We start from the raw sequence: 23458 nt of genomic DNA, 5'->3' as shown, positions 1-23458 counted from the left end.
AGAGATGGTGGTGATCGGACTAAAGTAATAGCAATCGATGTGGGGATAAGCTTTGAAGGAGACACCAATGAGATTGCAGGTGGATGGCTGTGGAACGTGGAAGAAGGAAAGGAATCAAGGAAGACCCTTGGGCTTTTGGCCTAAGCAAATGGAAGGATGGAGTTTCCCTAACTGAGATAGGGAAGGCTATGTATAGAGTAGGTTTGAGGGTGGAGAGGAGGAGTAAATTGGGGACTTTTGTGTTTGAGATATTTGTTGAACATTTCCAATGGCAATGTCAAGTAAGCAGTTGAATATATAAGTCTGGAGTTCTTGGGGCACCTGGGTGGCTCAGTTGGTTAAGCATCCGACTTCAGCTCAGGTCATGATTTTGCGGTTCGTGAGTTTGAGCCCCACATCGGGCTCTATGCTGACAGCTCAAAGCCTGGAGCCTGCTTTGGATTCTGTGTCTCCCTCTCTCTCTGCTCTTCCCCCGCTTGTGCCCTGTCTCTCTCTCAAAAATAAACAAACATTAAAAAAAATTTAAAAAAATAAGTCTGGAGTTGTGGATATTCTGGATAAAGGCTTGGGCTGGAGATATACATTTTGGGGGTGTCAGCATATAGTTGGTATTTAAAGCCATGAAACTTCTGTGAGATCACCAAGGGAGTGAGACCTATCAAGGAGGAAGAGAAAACGACCAAAGAATAAGCCCTGGGTCAATCTGACAGGAAGTTTGGGGGAAGGAGAAGGAGAAGATGCAACCAGCGAGGTGGGACTCTCCACCAAGATAGTCTGGAGTTGTGGAAGCCAAATAAAGGAAGTGAGAAAGGGAAGAGGGCCAGATCAACCTTTTGAAACACTGATGAGAGTCAAGTAATAACTAAGAATTGACCTTTGGATTTAACAACACGAATGCCCTTTGTGATATTGATTAGAGTCCTTTTGATGGACTTTTGGAGGCAAAGGCCTAATTGTATTAGTTTAACAAAGGAGGAGAGAATTGGAGTCTGTGAGTATTACTGAATATGTTGAGGAGTTTTGTTGCAAAGGAGAACAAAGAAACAGGATAGTACCTAGTAACAGTGTGGGGTCCATAGAAGATTTTTGAAAAGATAGATGGAAAATAACATATTTGTATACCAACAGAATTTTCCAGTAGAAGGTGAAATATTGATGGAGGAGAGAGAGGAGACTTTCTGGATGTTATTTTTGAGCAGCAGAGAGAATGAGACCTAATGCCAGGTGGGAGGTTTGTCTCTAGACAGGAGCGTGGACAGTTGATCTGTGGTCACAAGTGGAAAGACAGGGTATGTGAGCTCAGATGCTGGTGAATGGATGGATGTGGTGATAGGAGACTGTCGGAGTTTTGTTCTAGTTGTTTCAGTTTTCCTAATGAAGTAGGAAGCAAGCTGTATTCTCACTCTGTGTATTTTCAAACAGGTTTCTGGAGTCAGTTACTTCCCCTCATGTGTGCTAACTCCAGCCGACACATCCTTGTTCACACCTGGATTACCTGTATCCTTTTTCTCTGCTTGTGCAAACCCTGTACTCAGGCTTCAGCATCCAACTCAGATTCCATCTGCTCAGGTGCTCGTTCCTCATCGCAGCTGCCTGAAATCATCTTTCACTCTCTGTGCTCTCTCAACAATTACAGTTCAGATGCATTATTTGGCATCTGTTACTTAATGCCTGGCCGGAAATTATCTTTCCATGTGTATATTTCTTATCTCCTTCTAAATTATAAGCACTTTGTGGGTTGGATGGATCTCAAACCTCCTCTGTGGCCTCAACATAATCCTCAACAGCGCTGAGCCCATAATAGAAACTTAGAAGGTTTGTGGATTGACTGCAAATACCTAGAAGTTTCAGGTGAAGTCCATCTGTACAGAAAAGGTGGAAAGGGGACTGCCTTTCCATCGTTTGCTGTTTCCTCCACCTGAGATGTCCAGAAGCTAGCATTCCTGGGGAAACTCCCAGAACTGAGCGGTCTCTTCAAGGGAAGGGTTGACAGAAGTAGAAAGCAAACAAATTGAGAAAAGAAAGTGTAAGAAGAGGAAGTTCTTGACTGTGAGAATTGTTTGAGTGGGTTATGTTTTTATTCTGAACATCTCTTCATTTGATAAATAATCATCTGTGTATGGGCACTGTGCTAGCAATGAGGACACAATGGTGAGAAGATATAGGGGGTCTGTGCCTTCCTGACACTTGCAGTTTACTGTCTGAACATACTTTAGGTAGAATAGTGATCTGACTTTGGTTTAGTCACCTGGTGTCGGTTGTAATTACCCCCTAGATAGTTTTGCTTCACCTATAATTAGCTGGAGTCACTTGTGTATTTTGTTGGTTGATGAATGCCATAACCCTATAAAAACTCTGAGCGGTGCTCTTACACCACAGAATTAACTGTGACGCAGGTCAGAGCATGTCTTCGTGCAATGTACTTCAAACTAGTACATCTTTTACCTAACAACTTAGAGAGCAGCAACTGTCCAACAGAATTGTAATGCAAACCACAGGTGTCTCCCTATCTCTCCTCCTCCATGCCTCCTTTCTCCAGCCCCTGTTCCCTCTCAAGTTCTCTTCCCCATAATAACACTGGGAGGTGGACTCTACTACCACCCACATTTTAGAATCAAGGACACAGAGGCTCAGATTTGGGTGATCTGCCACTTCTAGGTGTTTGCAGTCAATCCACAAACTTTCTAAGTTTCCATTACGGACTCAGTGCTGTTGAAGATTATGTTGAGGCTGCAGAGGAAGTTTGAGATCCATCCAACCCACAAAGTGCTTATAATTTAGAAGGAGCTAAGAAATGTACACATGGAAAGATAAGATGTACTTTAAAGTTTTCTAGGGGCACATGGATGGCTCAGTCAGTCAAGTGTCTGACGTCGGCTCAGGTCATGATCTCGCAGTTTGTGAGTTCGAGCCCCACATCAGGCTCTGTGCTGACAGCTCAGAGCCTAAAACCTGCTTCTGATTCTGTGTCTCCCCCTCTCTCTGCCCCTCCCCTGCTCACACCTCTGTCTCTCTCTTTCTCTCAAAAGTAAATAAACCTTAAAACATTTTTTTAAATGTTTTCTAGTGGCCACACTACAAAAAAAGTAAAAAGAAACACACGAAATTAATGTTAATAACATATTTGAAATATTATCATTTCAACATAAAATCAATATTTAAAAAATATTGAGATTTTATATATTCTGCAGTTGTGGTTAGTTTTTGCAACCCGGTGTGTGTTACATCTTTGAAATCCTTACAGCACATCTCACTTTGGACTAGTCGTATTTTCAGTGTTCAGTAGCTGCGGGTGGCTGGTGGTTGCCATCCTGGACAAGACAGCTTGGAGTCCACAGTCTTAAGTGGTGTCCCTGGTCCCAAGCAGAGGTATAATAACTTCAGGAGAGTTGCCTGATCATGGCATCTGGCTTCAGAACACAGCCAGGCTTCTAAGGGAGTGACTGCCAGGTGTTAGAACTTTGATTCCAGTGTGTAGTGCAAGCTTCAGTGTGAGAAATGGACTTCATCCTGGACTTTGCAGAATACCGACAAGTGGCTTTATCCTTTTTGGAGAATAGATCAAAGCAAGTGACAATCCAAAAATTGAGAGCTGAATCTGGGCATGAATGTCGGATCGTGTTAGATGCCATGGGTAACTTTAAAATATTTAGTAGGCCATAGGTTTCCTGGGTACCAATTTATCTATAGAAAAATTAATATAGTTTTTATACTTTTAACTCCAAAGTAAATTTTTTACTTATCCCAATTCTATACCTGCTGCCCAAAGAGAAGTCAAAAGAAAACACAGGATGGTTCCCCTGAGCTCCAGTTCCTAAATGGCTGGGGGAAACGATCATTCTGAGTATCCCTTGCAGCCCCTTCAGTGGGGCTGTGTTCCTGTCTCCACACAAGGTGCCCTGGGGATTGCAGGCCTCCAGCCTCACCCCTGGCTTTCGCAGGAGGCCTGCACTTTGCTAAATTAAGCCCGGCCAGGCCTATTTGTGAACAGAGAGGCTCCAGCCAAGTGAGAGAGATTCATCCTGCTAAGGAATGTGCTGGGAGGGGGAGAGAATCACTGAGATCATTGGTATTTATGTGTATATTTTCTCATTTGCGCGCTCAGTTGGACAAGATCAACAGGCTTCTGGGACCCCACCAAGATTTTTACGGGGTGGCTGAGAAGGGTTTAGGTTACAGATCAGTGTGAACACCAAGGCAGTGTGTATATTGGGACCTCTGAGCTCAGAGTCTAAATAAAACAAGCCCGAGACACCTCTCATATTTTCCCCCATATTTTTAATAGACTTTATCATTTGGTGCAGTTTTAGGTGCACAGCAAAAATAAGTAGAAGGTACAGTGATTTCTCATGTATGCCCCGCCCCCCACCAGCTCACTCACCATCAAAATCCAGACACTTCATTTTCATCTGTCTTTTCTTGGGTTCCTAAACTCAGGGTTGGCCAAAAAGAACTCTCTCTCCTTCCTGTGTTTTAGGTGCCTTACCACCTTTGGGGAAACTAATGTTTATTGAACACCTATATGATGTCAGATATTTTGGGGTGCATGGGTGGCTCAGTCCATTAAACACCTTACTTTGGCTCAGGTCATGATCTCATGGTTGGTGGCAACAAGCCTCACATCGGGCTCTGCACTGGCAGTGCAGAGCCTGCTTGGGATTCTCTCTCTCTCCCTCTCTCTTTGTGCCTCCCCCATGCATGTATGTTCACTCTCTCTCAAAATAAATATTTTTAAAAATGCAATCTTAAAACAACAACAACAACAACAACAACAACAACAACAACAACAACAACAGAGGAGACCTAGCACTGGATAGCTAAATGGAAATGCATGCAGGTGGAGGTATAAACAGCAGCAGATACACAAATCCTGTAACTCCTAGCTTTAGCCTCCCAGGAAACATTCTTGGAGCTGAGTCTAACTTGGGTTGCTCTTCTTCCCAGCTCCCTCATTCTAATCTTTCAGGAAGGAGGGCTATAAATCTGAAACTACAGAGCTGCCAAGGGAAAATAAAGGACTTGGTACTTAGGGTAGTGGTATGGTACAATGTGATGTATGTAGAGGCCACTTTTAGGCAAACAGAATTGAGAAGTGGAATGCAGAAAGGGCCCACAGTGACCACCTGGCTGAATGCAGGCAGGCCTATCAGGTGACCCACCTCCAAATATCCATAGGCCCTAACTGACCAGTGGGCTACTTACAACCAGGTACAGCTACCAAAAAAGGGAGCATTCCATACATCGCCAGTTATCTTCCCCTTTTATTTTTGAGACAGAGAGAGAGAGAGAGAGAGAACGCAAGTTGTAGAGGGGTAGGGGGAGGGAGAGAAAGAGAGAGAGAGAGTGAATGAATGAATGAATGAATGAATCCCAAGCATGGAGCCGACGTGGAGCCTGACATGGGGTTCCATCCCACAACCATGAGATCGTGACCTGAGCCAAAATCAAGAGTTGGATGCTTAACTGACTAAGTCACCCAGGCATCCCTAAGAATTCACATTTAAGTAATCTCTGCCCCCAACGTGGGGCTCAACTCACAAACCTGAGATCAAGAGTTGCATGCTCCAACTGAGCCAGCCACTTGCCCCTAGGTCTCCTCCGTTTATTACACTCTATTATAATCATTTGGTTAATTGCCACCATAGGCTATAAATTCCCTGAGGACCATAATCGCCTCTGCCTTGCTCTTTCTAGTGCCTATTAGAGTACCTTGCCCATCCAAAGTAGATACTCAGTAAATATTAGATGAAAATACAAATAAACAAAGCTTACAATCAGCTACCCTGTCCTCTGCCCAATGAGCACCCTTTCTGTCTCTGTCTCTCTGTCTCTTTTTCTCTTCCCGTGCCCTAACACATGAGCCCTGGCTGTGTCTATCCAAGTATCTGATCACCTGAGAATCCATCCATGGCCTAAGTGCCTACTCAGATATGGATGTCTGTGTTTGTCTAACCAAGGTAAACTGGTCCAGGAAGGAAATGGTGTTGTTTTCACACCTCTGCTACAGACTGACATGGGTAGGGCTTCAGTGACCTGAATAGTGGAGTTTGTATTTGGATGCAGATCGTTGTATTTTGTACTGTATAAACTGAAACTTTTCCACTTGGTTTTTTCCATCTCTTTGGAGGACTGGACACTAAGGCAGTGTCTGGCAGAAGAGTGCCCTGGCCTTGTAGTCTTTTGGTTACTGAGGCGAGGACACTGCCTTACTGTCCTTTTCCTGACAATGAAGGACACTTGTCACATGTTGGGGCCACCTGTGTGTCTAATTTGGGGCTTAACTGTGCTAGTGGATGACAGTGAACCTGGAATCTGTAGAAAGGCAGGGACTGCACTCTGGATAAAGTCTTTCCTCTGCCCTGGGGTCTGAGGACTTTACTGTTTGCATTTGAACACTTTCTGGCTAGGTGTCTCACATCAGCTAAGGCGGGGGATGCAGGCTATATTACAATTCTTACAGGAGACAGGGAGAGTCTCTTTGTATAAAAACAGAAAGCTTTAGGGGTGACTAGTCAAAGACCACACAGTTATTTAATGACAGAACCAAATACTTAGACCCACTAGAGTTCAATTTTTGCTTTAAAACTGGGTGAATGGAAAGAAACTTCATCCATAAAAGAACTCACTTGGAAGCTACTAAAATGTGTTTCTAGGGATTGAGTAGGGACCAGCCATTTGTCCCTTGGTCAGAACACATAGAACCCTTATGAAAATACTCAGTAGTGGGGCGCCTGGGTGGCTCCGTCAGTTGAGCATCCGACTTCAGCTCAGGTCATTATCTCACAGTTTGTGGGTTTGAGCCCCGCATCACATCAGGCTCTCTGCTGTCAGCACAGACCCTGCTTCAGATCCCCTGTCTCCCTCTCTCTCTGCTCCTCCCCCATTCACACTCTCCGTCTCCCTCTCTCAAAAAATAAACATTAAAAAAATTTTAGAAAATACTCAATACTTCACCCTGTTTTATAGATCTATGGCTTTGCCCCAGTGGTTTCAGTGAGGTCCAGAAAAGAAATTTAACTCTGCATGCAGAAAAAAATATTTATGAACTACACTTTCCCTGGAAGGGGTATGATTCAAAAAAGAGAAGCTTTTTTTTTTTTTTTAACGTTTTGTTTTGTTTTGTTTTGTTTTGAGACAGAGAGAGACAGAGCATGAACGGGGGAGGGGCAGAGAGGGAGGGAGACACAGAATCGGAAGCAGGCTCCAGGCTCTGAGCCATCAGCCCAGAGCCCGACGCAGGGCTCAAACCCACGGACCACGAGATCGTGACCTGAGCGAGATCGTGACCTGAGCTGTAGTCGGACGCTTAACCAACTGAGCCACCCAGGCGCCCCCAAAAAGAGAAGCTTTTAAAATAAAACTCGCCCACTGAGAGTTAGTTTTCACTTTGAATAATCACAAATTATAAGAGGGTCTGCTCACAAGGTTTTGAGACTCTTCCTCCGGCTAATCTATTTCTTCTTGAATTCTTTTAGTTTATAGAATTGCTTTGAAGTGAGACCTGGCCATATTTACTTTTGTCTCAAAGACTCTTATATGGAAGAGCATTCTCCTCTCTGGCTTGTAACCTGCTGTCTTGCAAAGGTGCGATACCCATTTCCTTCACGTGCCAACCCCAGCTCACCTCTTACTACACTGAGACCTTCTAGAGGTCAAGAACTGCAATGGGAAGAACTTTGGTTCCAGCAACTTTTAATCTTCAGGATGTACTTTACTTGCTGATTTTATCAACAAATGTATGCTAGTGTGCAGTCCAGCTTCTTTCTTTCTTTCAGTGTCTGCTTTTACCCCAGCAGCAAACTGTGATAGATACAAAATAAGATATAATCTGTCCTCAAGGTGCTTGAAGATTAATTGAAACACCCACATGTTTGCATGAAGTTAAATACAGAAACAAAAATGTGAGGTAGGAGCTCAAGACTGGTGATAAACCGTTTATCCCCAAAACAGATAGTTGAGCTACTGAGAGCATAGTACTTTTCTAGACATCAAAATCAAGAGGGGGAGCTGGACATTTTAAATAACTCATCAGGGCAGAGTGAACTGACTGCTATGCTGGAGACAGGCTTCAGATGACCATGCATCCCAATGTACAGGATAGTCCCAGTGTTGCCTGTTGTCCTGGTATAATTATGGTATAAATATAATATTTTCACCTTGAAAAGAGTCCCAGTATGGGTGTTAAATTATAGTCCTCTTAGTTATAAACAAGTGTAGTGGGAGTGAAGAGAAAGGAACTCTTTGTTCTGACTGGCGGGTTGGAGACAATCTCCTAGAGGAGGGAATGCTGGAGTCTAACAGTAGTGAAGAACAGGTTTACAAAGAGGGAAGAAGCCATCACAGGCTGAGAGCAGCTCTGGTAGAGACTTGATGACTCCCAAGGGCACACACGGGAGTGATTTCTCAATCAGTAGAAGATCTTGGTTTAGAGGAGAGGAGAGTGGTACCACTAGAGGCTGGAAGGAGCCTTGGAGACTATCTTGCCATAGGCTACCATCACTCAGAGTTCTGGTTATCAGAAAAAATGGCTGCTGGAGGGGCGCCTGGGTGGCTCAGTCAGTTGAGCGTCCGACTTCAGCTCAGGTCATGATCTCGCGGTCCGTGAGTTCGAGCCCCGTGTCGGGCTCTGGGCTGATGGCTCAGAGCCTGGAGCCTGCTTCCAATTCTGTGTCTCCCTCTCTCTCTGCCCCTCCCCCCATTCATGCTCTGTCTCTCTCTGTCTCAAAAAAAAAAAAAAAAACCAAAACATTAAAAAAATTTTTTTTTTTTTTAAATGGCTGCTGGAGAACCACTGATGGCATCCTGGTCCTGTGTTGGACCAAAAGGGTACAGTCCAAGCTGGGTGAGGTGAGTGGCAGAGAGGGAGGAAGAGAGTGAGTGAGGCAATGTCGGGGTTGAAGAGACTGGCAATGGTAAGAGGTGAAGTGAGAGAACCGTGAATTAGTTTGAATTCGTCCAGTCTACCAGTTAAGGAAGGTGCGGATTCCTCTCCAATAGAGTCTTGTTTGTAATTTATTTCTACATTTCTTCCTTCCTCCCTATGACCCCATATCCATTTGTATTCTGAGACTCTCAAGTTTAAGAGGCACTTAGAGGGAGGTTTATTTTCTTTATCACTCAATCTTGGGAAATAGGGCACCAATGTTCTATATAAGTATGGTGGCTAAAAGGAGCTGCCATAGGGAGCCAAATGCTTTTTTGTTTTATTTTATTTTTTAACTTTTTTAATTTAATTTTTTTTATTGAAGTACAATTAACATTCACTGTTATATTAGTTTCAGGTGTATAACATTGATTCAGCAATTCTGTACATTAGTCAGTGCTCAGCATGGTAAGTGTAGTTAGCACCTGTCATTGAACAACATTATTACAATATTATTGACTGTATTCTCCATGCTGTGCTTTTCATCTCTGTGACTTATTTTATAACCGGAAGTTAACCCCCTTGATCTATGTCACCTGGGAGCCAAATGTTCTTTGTTATTAGTGATCTTAGTAATGCCAGAAATCAAAAATCAAAAAACAAACAAACAAAATGAACATTTTACCTTTTCATTTTGAAAATGCCCCTTTTGACATTTTATTATAAAAATTTTTGAACATATAAAAAGATGAAGAGAACCTCTTATGTACCTGTCCCATGTCCTGGGGACCCGTGTCCTGCCACCCAGCTTCAACAGGTACCAACAGTCTGCTGTCTCTGTCCTCCCCTCCTTACAGCAGCTCTGGGACATCCTAGAAATGTGTCTGGAACGACATTAGAATATACCTCGAACACATAAGGGCTTTGTTTTTAAACATAACGGCAACACTATTATTATTGTACACAAAAAGCTTAAAAGTAATTCCTTAATGTCATCTAATACTTGGTCCGTGGTCAATTTTCCCTTTCAAATGTCCATTTTAAGAGCTTAATTTGTATCTCTGAGTCTCGGTGTAGTGCACAGGAGTAGTATGTTTGGCCCTTTTGTGGGGAGGGCAGAGGAAGAAGAAGAGGCTGGAATCCTAAGCTGGATTCAGAATTCTTTCTCTTCTTTATGCCTCAGTTTTAGTAACCTTTTGTCTCCAATGGGCTAACAATATACCTCTTAGAGAATGTTCTGTTTAGAGCAGAGAAAATCTTTTAAAGGTTTCAGATAAAAAGTGGGTTTTCTTGCACAAGTACACAGCATTATCCTGTCACCTTTTTATTCATCCAGCAAACATTGTCATTCCACTTCTCCCTGGAGTGCATCTGTCCCTGGTTCATTTGCAGTCTGTTGGTTTGCGTATTCAATGTGTTTACTATGCGTCCAAGTGCAAAGACCTGGGAGGACTTCAGGTTCATCACAACTGCTAGTTTTGTGAGTCAGGCACTGTGCTGGGTACTTTACATAGGTTATCTCATTTATCCCTCACTATGACCCACAAGATAATTTTTCTCACCCCATTTTATCACTGAGGAAATTAGGTTCTAAGAGGCAAAGGAACTTACACAGAAAAGGTCACCCAGCTAATAAGTGGCAAAAAGGCATTTCTGCCTTTCTAGGTCTGCCTGCCCTGAAGCCCATATCCCACCATCACAAAGCTGCAAGGCAAAAGCTAACAAAGAGCACACCTGGCTAGTTCCAAGGCACCATCGTTTTCTCTGTCCCTATGGTAGAGAAATAAGACATGTAGATTTACAAAGCGTTTTACAGTGTGCAACTGTTAAAATACAAAGAGAATGATGTGAAAAACCAGAGGCGTAAGAAATGACTTTTGGGGCCCCCAGGTGGCTCAGTCAGTTAAGCATCCAACACTTGATTTCGGCTCAGGTCATGATCCCAGGGTTGGGAGAGTGAGTCCTGGGTGGGGCTCTGCACCGACAGTGTGGAGCCTGCTTGGCATCCTGTCTCTCCCTTTCTCTCTGTTCCTCTCCCTCACTCTCACACACACTCTCTCTTTCTCTCAAAATAAATAAATTTAAAAAAATAAAGAAATGACTTCTAATGGGGGGTAAAGTAAGGCTTTACAAGGGAGATGGCATTTAAGGATGAAGCTGAAAGAGGGACAGTGACAAGGCAATGAGAACGCATAGGACATGCTCGAGAGATCCAGTCAGGCTGGTGGAGTGTGATAGGAGAAGATGAATAGGTAGGTTAAGGTCAGATTTTGAGTGGATTCCGTTATCAGGCTCAGTAAAATTTAATTGCTGTGTGGTTACAAACCATTAAAAGTTTTTTTAGTAAAGGGAGTAAACTAATGAGAAATATGCTTTAGGAAAAATTTAAATGGTGGAGAGGCTGAGGTTGGGGAGACCAGTAATGAGACTATTTGCTCTGATCCCAATGAGAAGGAAGGAAAACCTCACAGGGTGGTAACCATGGAAAAGGGAGAGATTACAAAGAGATTTTGAAATACCCAGTGCTAATCTTTGTTAGAGAAGCTTGGAGATCGTGTAGTTTTGCTTTGTAATTTAGATATAGTAATGATGTTTCTATATGCTAGATACTGTTCTAAGTGCATGTGCAATAAGCTATTTGCAATGGTTATCCTTTAATTATAACTATTATAAATTCCTAGGACTTTTTGAAACATTTTTATAACAATTTAATAGAGATAAAATTCACATACCATTACAACTCACCTATTTAAAGTGTATACAATTCAATTACACATCCATGTTTCTATACTATTCAGAGTTGTGCAAATATCATAGCAATGAATTTTAGAATATTTTCATCACTCAAGAAAAAACTGCAACTCATTAACCATCACTCCCCAATGCCCCTGTCTCCCCTTTCCCCTTCCTCCCTTCCCCCCAGTCTACCACCCTCCACCAGTCTTCTTTATTTCTCTGTGGTTTGCCTTTTCTGGGCATTTCATATAAACAGAGTTATGTTCTTTGTGACTGACTTCTTTCACTTAGCATATTGTTTTCAGGGTTCATCCATGTTGTAGCATGCACCATTCCTTTTTATGGCCAAATAACATTCTACTGTATGGGTATACCACATTTTGTTTATCTATTCATCAATTGATGGAAATTTTTTAATTATTCTAGAATTTTGCTCTATCAAATATTTAATGTTTGAAATAAGTCAGCTACTGAGTGGCACTTGTACATTTGGATTATATAGCAGTTTCTATCTTACTATCATATTTCCTCATCTACAGTGACATTCACCCTTCTATATGTTACTCACCCATGAAGTTTCCCTGGGTTAGGCTGTATCTGAACTTCCTCATCACTGGTCACCTTTAGTATCTTAGTATTTTTAGAAAATACCTTTATTTATTTGCTTATTTATTTTTATAAATTTCAGTTAGCCAATATACAGTACAATATTGGTTTTAGGAATGGAATTCAGTAATTTCAGCACTTACATACAACATTCAGTGCTTTTTTTTTTTTTTTTTAATATTTATTTATTTTTGAGACACACAGAGTGCGAACAGGGTAGGGCAGAAAGAAAGGGAGACACAGAATCCAAAGCAGGCTCCAGGCTCTGAGCTGTCAGCACAGAGCCCGACGTGGGACTCGAACTCATGAACCATGAGATCATGACCTGAGTCAAAGTCAGAGGCTCAGCCAACTGAGCCACTCAGACACCCCATCAGTGCCCTCTTTAATAACCATCACCCATCTAGCCCATCTCCCACCCACCTCCCTAGCAAATACCTTTAGAATTTTTTTTTAATTTTTTTTAGTGTTTATTTTTGAGACAGAGAGAGACAGAGCATGAACGGGGGAGGGTCAGAGAGAGGGGGAGACACAGAATCCGAAGCAGGCTCCAGGCTCCGAGCTGTCAGCACAGAGCCCGACGCGGGGCTCGAACTCACGGACTATGAGATCATGACCTGAGCCGAAGTCGGACACTTAACCGACTGAGCCACCCTGGCGCCCCTACCTTTAGAATTTAAATTAATTAAATTAATATTAAAAGCTCTTCTCTCCTCAACTGGATTGCAGGCATACTAAGTATAAGAAATATATGTTGAACATCTTCATTATTCCCCAAGAGAACTTTAAAGTCCATTTCCACACTAAGAGTGTGCTAAGTGTGGAGGAGAAGGGTCTACAGGAGTCAGGGCAGATCCATTAACACTGCCTGGCTGTCACCCCACTTTTTCAATTTAAACTTCTCCCTTCCCCACTTCTAAAAGTGACTTGTGGAATACTGGTGGGAGATAGTGTACAAACTATTAACCTAGTTAATATATTTGGTAATAATGCTACTACTCTAACTCTGAAAGGATTGATAACATTTTACATTAAGATTTTTTTAAATTGGTCAGGCAAAAAACCATTTCTTATTTGTAAATAACATTTTAGAATTCACTTTGCTGTAGCTTCTATTGGGGCAAGAAGTTGAAAATCTTGTTTTTAGAAGGGATAGTCACTTTGGGGTTCTATGAGGAGTGGAACAATTTGTAGAGTTAAAATTAAAGCCTTGGAGAAGAGTCAGGTAACTGGTTACTGCTGGTTGCTTTTTACCCAGTTGTGTGTTGAACTTTGCAATAAACACCAGGGTGGAAATGACTTGAGAATCCTGTGTTTATCACTTGCTGTTAGGACTCTGGTCAAGTGATTTTTCCCGAAACAAAACAAGCTGCCTACACAGAGAAGTCTGATTAAACACTGTTAATCTATAAACTCATCATTAGCCCAATTCTCAAGCTGTAGGTAATATGGGTTTCATTATAATAAAAGTTTATTGTAGTTCTGTTTCTAATAATTTAATTTTAGCTTCATCACTGAAACTTTCCCTTGAATTAGATGGGGGAATACTCCTCTGGGGACATGTAAAAAAAAAATAAATAAATAAAAGAGGCTCTCCCTTCCACCAACCCCCCACCCCAGCCACCCCTTTCTTTCTTGAATACAAAAATTTCTTCAGTTACCTTGACAAAGAGCTGGCAAGATTTGGTGGTAAAATAAGCAGATGCAGTTAATTTGGGATCCACTCCAGCTGTACTTAGAATTTGACAATTTACATATGAATATTTACTAGTGGAGAATGGATAAATTTGATTTAGTACACAGGGATGTTTTCTGCAGAAAGAGGTTACAGAAGAGGGGTTGGACCGTCATAGTGCTGGAAATTGGCCTGCACTTGCATTTCCACATGGTCGATTTTGTGACACCCATGAAAGTGCTTTGATCCACTGGAATCACTGATCATAAGATTTAGGACCTAATTTGGTGGAGATGAAACTATTTTAGCAGTTCCTTATGAGCCTCATAAACTTCATTGTCGACTTGAGTAGACGTAATGCTGAAACCTAAAGAAGTAGTTCTGTTTTTTGTCTTTCCTCTTTATTCTTTTCTTCCTTTCCCTCCTTTTCCTTTCTCTTTTCTACTTATCTCAGAAGGGTAATGCTCACGCAAAGACTGTTCAGATTGGGTGTGGATTTGTGTGCAGGTGTCTGGGATATCCTACCTTTGGTGTAATAGTTTTCTTTCCTTTCCATGACATAACATTAGTTCAACATGTGGTTGGTTGAGAACTTCAGCTATCCTAGTCAGAGAGGGCAAATTTTGGTTTTTATGGTTAATAATAGCTAACATTTTCTGAATGCTTACTGCATGCCATGTATTGCACAGTGTACATTTTGTGCATTATTTCGCTTAATGTTCTTAACATCCTAATTAGTTGGGTGCCCTTATGATCTCCCCCACCCGCCCTTGATAGATGAGGAGGTTGAGGCTTTTAGAGAGGGCATGTGACTTGCCAAGCCCTTGATAGATGAGGAGGTTGAGGCTTTTAGAGAGGGCATGTGACTTGCCAAGCCCTCATCACCTTCAAAGCCTGTGCTCTTAACCACTATACTTACTGCCTAATACATTAGGCACATTCCCTAATTCTATAATTTACCACCTTCTACTAAATCAAGCAAAACTTGGTCGTACTTCCTGAACTGATCTGTGGCTAAAATGCTAGAGCAAAAATGGAGTGCTGGATTTGATTATTGTTTTTATCTTAGAGGAACTCTTTGAGTTTCAATTTCCTTATCTTTAAAATGAGGGGCCTGGAATCTTTGGCCAAATTAATTCAAGTATTGACTCCATTTTCTTATCTAGGATTTGGAAAAGATAGAGCCAACAGAATTTGCATCCTCCAGATTTTGTCTTTTTTCTTTTTCTTTTAATTCCAGTGTAGCTAACATTCCATTTTTTCCTTCCTTCAGATTTAAATACTTTTCCTGGTGGGGCTGAGGTCTCTTGACTGGCACTAGTTAGCTGGGGGACAAAGATAGTTGAGCAGCTGTGTGCAAGGCAGAGTTCTAGGTATTCTAAGTGCATTATGTACCTCATCCCATTGAATCTGCACAAAGTCCCCTGTGGAATAGACATTATTATCTTCATCAAAAAAGAAAGCAATCGCAGTATACCTGTGGGAAAACTGAGGTGCATCTGATGAAGTCCATCACATAGTATTGATAAAATTCTCCCTGCTTAATACTATATATTCAGGGAAGGGACTAACTCATCTCTGTGTACTCTGCTCTAAGCCTTAATAAAATAAATCTCTGACTAGTATTTTTAGACCCCTCTTTAGGTTCCCCTACACACCTGCTCCTCTTTTACTGTTCCCTATTTTAGTTACTAGTGCGCATTATCACCCACGTGCTAGAAATCTCGGCATTGTCTCTGCTCCTTCCTGTCTCTCCCAAAGCAGGAAAGCCTCATGGATTCTGCCTTGGAAATGCCTTTTGAGTCTTTCTCCCTGTGCTTCTTTGGTGCCAGACAGTCCCTGTCTCTAATCTGAGCAGTTGCCTCCTGATTCATTCATCTTCTTTACATCTACTATAAACTCCTTCCTCAGGTAGACCCGATCATGGCAATATTTTGCCTAAAGTTCCCTGATGAGTTCTTGTTCTCTACTGACTACTGTTCAGTCTTCTTAGCATGGCTTTCACAAACTAGTTGCAAACTATTTTCTATACTCCTTTCCCACTCCTCATTAGACACCAGGCCACTGAAGCTGAACAATCCATGGACATTTCACCAAATCTCTGTTCGTACTTTACCTCTCTTGGGATGTTTTTATTTCCTTTTTCTGCCTGTCAAGTCACAATTTGTTGCTGTTTCACCTCAATAAAAATTAATTGTCCCCTTCATAGATTTACCATCAGATTCCCCTCTCAGCTTAAGCAAATGCAATTTATGGAAGTCCAATGTAACAATAAAGGCAGGGTGTTGTTTTCAAAAATGTTCACAACATAATTTCTTTTTTTTTTTAAGTTTATTTATTTTTGAGAGAGACAGAAAAAGTAGGGGAGGGGCAGAGAGAGAGAGAGAGAGAGGGAGAGAAAGAATCCCAAGCAGGCTCCATGCTGTCAGCACAGAGCCTGATGCAAGGCTTGAACTCATGAAACCGTGAGATCGTGACCTGAGCCAAAACCAAGAGTTGGATGCTTAACCACTGAGCCACCCAGGCACCCCACAACATGATTTCTTTAAAAATTAAATCCCCAGTTATATTTAAATATAATTCCACATATAGCAATTTGACATTTTTTATATAATAAAAAAATTATTATTATTTTTTTAAAGTAGACTCCACACCCAACTTGGGGCTTGAACTCATGACCCTGAGGTTGCAAGCTGTGTGATCTACCAACTGAGCCAACCAGGTCCGCCAAGAAAAAATTATTTTAATATACATGCCGTTGTCCAGTGCGTTAGAGAACAAACAGGCTTGGGTGGTGTTCGTCATCCAGGGACAATAATGAATGGGTTGGGAGAACGGATGAGTAGCTCCAGGGAAATCTGAAGCTGTATAGTACATTCTTGACTGGGATACTGATCTATCTGAATCTCCTTTATGTCAAGAGGCATGAAGAGAGCTGGGATAGAATGAGAAGCTGTGAACCAAGGCGGGACTCAAGTTGGAACCTGGTTCCAGGATAGAGGGTCTGTGGCAGTTAATGATGATTAATGCCTGTGTGCTTTTCAGAACATCGAGCTGAAGGTTGAAGTAGAGAGCCTGAAACGAGAACTCCAGGACAAGAAACAGCATCTAGATAAAACATGGTGAGTTGTAGTTTGAACCAATTGAGCTCTTGGTTCTTTTCAGAGTCTGATTTATTAATCTGAGAACAGTAGATTTGAAATCAAATTCCTTCACCTTAACTCTGGCATTTGAATGCTGTGTCCAGTTGAGGAACTGAAATAATATGTTTTCTTTCCCTTTGGCTCTCTGTTACTCAATCTGACAGGCCTTGCATAGATTGGAAATTCACCAGGCCTAAGATTATAAACTTCCTTTTAATAATCTGCTAGTACCATCAAGGGCTGACATAGATTTGGGGGGAATGGGGCACTCTCACACACTGCTCGTGAAAGTTTGAATTGTGGCAACATATTTGGTATGTGGCACTGGCAATGAAGTGAAAAATACACATTTCCTTTGACCAGATAATCTCTGGAAGGAATCTATCCCTCATAAATAAAAGCATGAGAATGAAAGAATAAATGCAGAAGTATTTTTACTGCATTATTATTTATAAATGGCAAAAAAAACTAGAAACAGCTATCTATCGACAGGGCAATGGTTGAGGACATTTTGACATAACCATACTGTGGAATATTATGCAGTCATTTAAAAGAATGATTTAGTTCTGTATTCTTTTCTTGGTGGGAGTCCCTGATAGACTAAGCAAGGGGGAAAAGTACTGGGTGATGTTTATGGCATAGCCCTTTGTTAAAGGCAGTCTTTTCTGTGTCTACCTGTGTTTGCTTGATTATACACAGAAAAAAACTGGAGGGTTATATCCCAGACTCTTTAACATTACTTGTATCAAGGAAGTGAGATTAGAGTTTTTGATGGGGAGAGGTCTTGTTTTTTTTTCTTTGTATACTTTTGTATTCTTTATATACTTTTGTATTGTCAAAATGGTTACTTTTATAATTTATAGTTTTTATAATTAAAAAACCCTTAGTTTTAAATGACAAATACTGTTAAAATTTCTATTCAAAATAATTTTTAGATTCCATCCTGGAATTAGTATACATTCAATCTGATCTGGCATTGTTTATCTTTACAGTACTGCTTGATATGTAGGATGACAGTCCAGCAAGATGAGAATACTCAAAACTAGACTCAATTATATACACGATGCTGGTATTACTAAAGACTTACTAAGGCATTAAGTAAGCTTAATAGACTTGGAAAACATACAATGATTGAGAAATAAGTTTTTATATTTGTGTAATGGTTTTTAAAAATGTTTTATGTCAGTTCAACTTTTAATTAGGTGGCATTATCCCTATTTTTAGAAACGAGAAAACTAAGGTACGTTAAAGTCTTCTCAATTGAGTGGCAGAGCCCACATCTTCTGGCCTCAAGTTCAAGGCCCATGTGACTTTACAACAGCTGTCGCTTATTAAATCAGGCAGTCCTTGCTGAGTTACTCAGAAAATGTATAACTTCCATTCTCAAGATACTGTAGTTAACTGTTGTTTATTGCGTTTGTCACGGAATATGAAGTCAAGGTAAAAATTGGTGATTCTTGAGGTCTGCATATTTACAGGTCTTGGGCTGTTTTCTTGAGTTGTGTCCCTTGTACAACCAAGACCCTCGACTTGCCCAAATCTGTATAATAAAATGGGAACTCAAGATAAATATAGCCTCTGGGGTGGTGCCGAGTAGTGTCCGTTATCAACCAAAGAATCCTATAATCCTTGGGAAAGTCCCCTTTGGTCTTCATAGACACAACCTTCTGAGCCAGATATTAAAGTACCCCTGGGCTTGGATGGAGCAGCTTTGATTTATCATGAACCTGTGAAGGCTCAATATTGTTCTCTGCCCTGAGAACAAGAAGACGGTCCATGGTTCTCAACAAATGGCTTAAAACAGGAATAAAACCAAACCGGAATTAAGATCATTCAGCACCTGATACTGCCTCCAAATTGTTAATCCTCAGATATCCAAGGACAGCTGTTGTTAGCTATAAATAAGCCGGTGACACCTTACCCCCTACATGCTAGCGCCTGGACATTCATTCCTGAGGACATCAGAGAAGCAAAACTGGGCCAGAACCCTGAGCTTCCACAGATTAAATGTCTGTTCTCTGCATGGGACCATGGGAAAACTAGATAGAACTCTGGATCAGCAGGCCAGATTTAGGATAGTCTGTGGGTTAATGACTGTAAAGGAGGAGAGCATTTCTATGGCTGCCCAAATGGATATTCTGTTCCAGCGACCTAAATGGTAGGAACACTTTAAATTCAAACAGCAAGAATGGCAGAGAATTAGCAAAGCACTCTGGGAGAACAGTCTAAATGGAAGAGACCAAGGACAGATGAACATGGATGTTGAATTCTGAACCATTTGATGACTGCCCACCTCCCAAATGAAAGATTCTCCTCTTGAAGCAATAGCAATAATGAAGCCTCTAGAAAGTCAAGTATATTCTGATTGACAAGCAACAAAAAATTAGAGTTCTGAAAGATTACCAGAAAAGTTGGAAAGAGCAATTCCACAAATAATTGCAGAGGGAAAAATGCTTCATTTCAGTGTGACTCTGAATTATCAAAACAACTTTTAATGGGTCCACTTGCTAAATTATATGACTAGCTCTGACTGGCTAATGCTCCTTGATTGTAGGGCTGATGTGGAGAATCTCAACAGCCATAATGAAGCTGAGCTCCGGCGCCAGTTTGAGGAGAGACAGCAGGAGACAGAGCATGTTTACGAGCTCCTGGAGAATAAGATCCAGCTTCTACAGGAGGTGAGCAGGAGTTCCGAAAGTCCATGCGCACGGGGCCTCTTTCACCTCTTGCCCTACTGCTCTGCCTCCTGGCATTCACCTTTTCTGTCCCTACTTTCCTTCCCAACTCATCAAGTGTCCACAGTCTAGGGCTCCTAACTTAGGTGGGGCTTTGTAAAAGCCTCTCAGCTTTTCATTCTTTTTGCAGGAATCCAGGCTAGCAAAGGATGAAGCTGCGCGGATGGCAGCTCTGGTGGAAGCAGAGAAAGAGTGTAACCTGGAGCTCTCGGAGAAGCTGAAGGGAGTCACCAAGGACAGGGAAGATGTACCAACTGACCGGGTCAATCCTGACCAATACACTGAGGCCCTGGCTGAGCGGGACAAGTAGGTGCCTTTGATACTCTATTTGTCACTTGTCATTTACCTGTTCTCAAGGTTATAGGAGAATATACCAGCTGCACCGCTCCCTTTTAAGGTCTTAGAGTAGACCTTCATGATTTCCAAGACTTTATTGCCTCCACAACCAAAGGTTTTCTTTTTAGTGTTGAGTCTTCGATGGTATCCATTAACAGGACTCATTTCTATACCTTGTTAGTAGGTATAAGTAGAACAGTAGTCAAATGGTGGCAAACAAGAGACATGGATTCACTTCTTCACCCTTATTGAGCACCTGCCAGACACTGGCCTCACCACTAAGGTTACAGAGATGAACAACCCAGGTCTTCTCATCAAGAAACATGTTACATGATTTTCTCTCTCTTTCTTCCTTTCTTTTCCTTCCTTCCTTCCTTCCTTCCTTCCTTCCTTCCTTTCTTTTTCTTTCTGTCTTTCTGTCTGTCTGTCTATCTATCTATCTATCTATCTATCTATCTATTTTGTTCTCGAGTTAACTAACATACATTGTAGTCTTGGCTTCAGGAGTACCACCCAGTGATTCATCACTTGCATATCACATGCTACATGATTTTAGTAAGTTTTCTGATAGAAGTAGCATGCGATGCTCTGGAGACATAGAGGATTGTCATCTATTCCAGACTAAAAAGAGCAAGGTGCCATTGAAGGTTTCCTGGAGGAGATGAAATCTGAGCTGGGTCTTGAAGAATGAATAGGAGATAGAAGAAATAGATAGGAAGTGGGTGAGAAAGGGAAATATTCTGTGCAGATGGAGAAACTGTGCAAGCGAGACACAGGTAAGGGCATATATCAAGACCAGCAAATAGTTCTACATGATAGAGCAGAGGGTCTGGGAAAGACTAGTGAGAGGTAAGCTGGGAATAGGGTCAGATTGTGCTGGCTTCATATGCCATAAGGAACTTAAATTTTCTCCTAAAGGTAATTGGGCAGTTGCTGAGGTCACCCATACCTAGATTAGTACAGCAACTCCCTAATGATTTCTTTACCTCCAGTCCTGCCCCTTGCTATTTCATTGTGATATTAACATTCAGAGAAGTTTTGAAGTGGAAAATTCAACAATATCACACTGGCACATAATTTAGCCTCTTAGATGCATGATACTATGGTGGCATAAAAAGCCTTTAGTAGTTTTTAACTGAATAGGTGAAAAACCCACAGTGTACCCACAATGACTAATGTGATCTTTTTGAGACACAAATCTGATCATGTCATTGCAGAGCCATTTAAAATGCTTTCCGACACCAGGGAGCATCTGGATGGCTCAGTCAGTTAAGGGTCTGTCTGACACTTGATTTGGGCTCAAGTCATGATCTCACAATTCGTGGGAGGGAGCCCTAAGTCGGGCTCCATGCTGACAGGTCGCTCTCTTTCTCTCGCTCTAAGTAAATAAGCTTTTAAAAATGATAATAAAACAAAATAAAATGTTCTTCCAACACCTGCAGGAGAAAAGATCCATTCTCCTTATCATGGCCATCAAAGCCTTCTATGATATGAGCTCTGATTTCTCCCAGAATCATGCCCCACCATGACCCCTTCACACTTTGCTGATACAAGACTATTAATAATAATGACTAACGTTTGTTGCACTCTTACTATACAACTGAGCTGAGTACTATAATGCTGTTTAATTCTCCCAATAACTCCATGAGGTAGGGACTACTACACTTTATAAATGAAGACACCTGGCATTTACAGAGTTGTGTCACATGGTGTCACATGGTTGCAGGCATTGCTTGACTCTAAACCCTGAATCCACCCATTGCCTTCAGAAGCAAACAATACAATGTCAGGTCTCCAGAATTTTGCTCATGCTCTTCCTTCTGTGGGAAACCCTTGCCATCTTTTTCCTTCCTGGTGAATTCCTGTTCATTCTTCAAAACTCACTAAGGTATCAGTTGTCGCTTCTGTGAGTGCTTTTGTGACAACAGAATTAAGTCTCCGTATCGTTGCCTTGTTTTACATACACATCCTTTTTTGTACAGTTCCCAGTGGGTGGTATATTTGCTTTCAGATCTTTCCTGCTAGATTCTCTGAGACCCATGTCTCATGTCCATAGCCCAATAAACACTTGTTAAACAAAACATATGCACATGTGACCAATAAATTAGGGAGTTTATATCAGATGTCCTTACCAACTTTGTAAAGTAGAATAGATCATCTATAGAGACCAAGGGTCAAACGGTTAAGTAAGGCTGGAGGCTTGAGAAAAAAAAAAAGCAATGTTCTATGGGGAATTGATATGGAATCCACATTCATCATCATAATTACTATTACAGCTTGCATTTACATGATGTTTTTAAGTTTTTAAAGTTCTTTCTCTGGCCACCTGGGTGGCTCAGTCGGTTGAGCATGACTCTTGATTTTGGCTCAGGTCGTGATCCCAGGGTCATGGGATTGAGCCCTGCATCAGACTCCATGTGGAACATGCTTAAGATTCTCTTTTCCTCTGGGGCGCCTGGGTGGCTCAGTTGGTTGAGTGGCCGACTTTGGCTCAGGTCATGATCTCATGGTCCAGGAGTTCAAACCCCGCATAGGGCTCTGTGCTGGCAGCTCGGAGCCCGGAGCCTGCTTTGGATTCTGTCTCCCTTCTCTCTCTCTGCTCCTCCCCTGCTTGTGCTCAATCTCTCTCTGTCTCTCAAAAATAAATAAATGTTTGAAAAAAAAAAGATTCTCTTTCCCTCTGCCCCACCCCCAAAAGTTCTTTCTCATCCACAAATTTTACCCAATCCTCATTCTTAATTAATTTATAATTTATAATTAATTTAAAGTTTAAAATTTATAAGTTAATTTACAATTTGTCTATGAGCTTCCTACTTGACTTTCTGGTATCCCTCACATTTCTACCAACTATTTGCCTCCCAAGGTACTATCACTGTCTTTTCCACCTACACAGGGATAATAATGACAATTGGAAACATTTCATTTAGTAGCCGCATGTTTTCCAAGGACAGGTGTGTCTGGTACTCTAAGACTTAAGAGAAACAGCAAGATCTGCCTTGCACAGGGCAGATGAGGAATAGCTCTTGACTTGAACCTGTGGTTTGTATACTTCAGCACAGCACACACAGTCTGATAACTTAAATCCTAGTCTGAACTTCCTGCTTCTTCTCTAGCCTTCGCCTCTTCCCCCAACACCAACCTTTGTTCCAGTGACTCTTCCCCTAAAGTATCTTGTATCTTTTTAAAAGAAATTTTTTTTAATGTTTTATTTATTTATTAAAAAAAAATTTTTTTTTAACGTTTATTTATTTTTGAGACAGAGAGAGACACAGCATGAACAGGGGAGGGGCAGAGAGAGAGGGAGACACAGAATCGGAAGCAAGCTCCAGGCTCCGAGCCATCAGCCCAGAGCCCGATGCGGGGC

General features: G+C 41.5%; 1 protein-coding gene across 3 annotated transcripts in view; it reads left to right on the top strand.

Moving 5' to 3' along the window:
* The window catches only part of LOC125913264 (myomegalin-like), a 215325-nt gene that overhangs the window by 94511 nt on the left and 97356 nt on the right, over window positions 1–23458 (top strand). For all 3 annotated transcript variants that reach the window (XM_049618363.1, XM_049618361.1, XM_049618360.1), the window contains exons 5-7: window positions 16926–17002; window positions 19578–19701; window positions 19889–20064. In XM_049618363.1, the coding sequence (XP_049474320.1) occupies window positions 16926–17002; window positions 19578–19701; window positions 19889–20064 (377 nt within the window). The remainder of the gene's footprint in view (window positions 1–16925; window positions 17003–19577; window positions 19702–19888; window positions 20065–23458) is intronic.

The sequence above is a fragment of the Panthera uncia genome, assembly GCF_023721935.1.
Source record: "Panthera uncia isolate 11264 chromosome C1 unlocalized genomic scaffold, Puncia_PCG_1.0 HiC_scaffold_4, whole genome shotgun sequence".
Lineage (NCBI taxonomy): Eukaryota > Metazoa > Chordata > Mammalia > Carnivora > Felidae > Panthera > Panthera uncia.
Note: the sequence above shows the minus strand (reverse complement) of the source record. Positions and strands in the feature narration are given on the sequence as shown.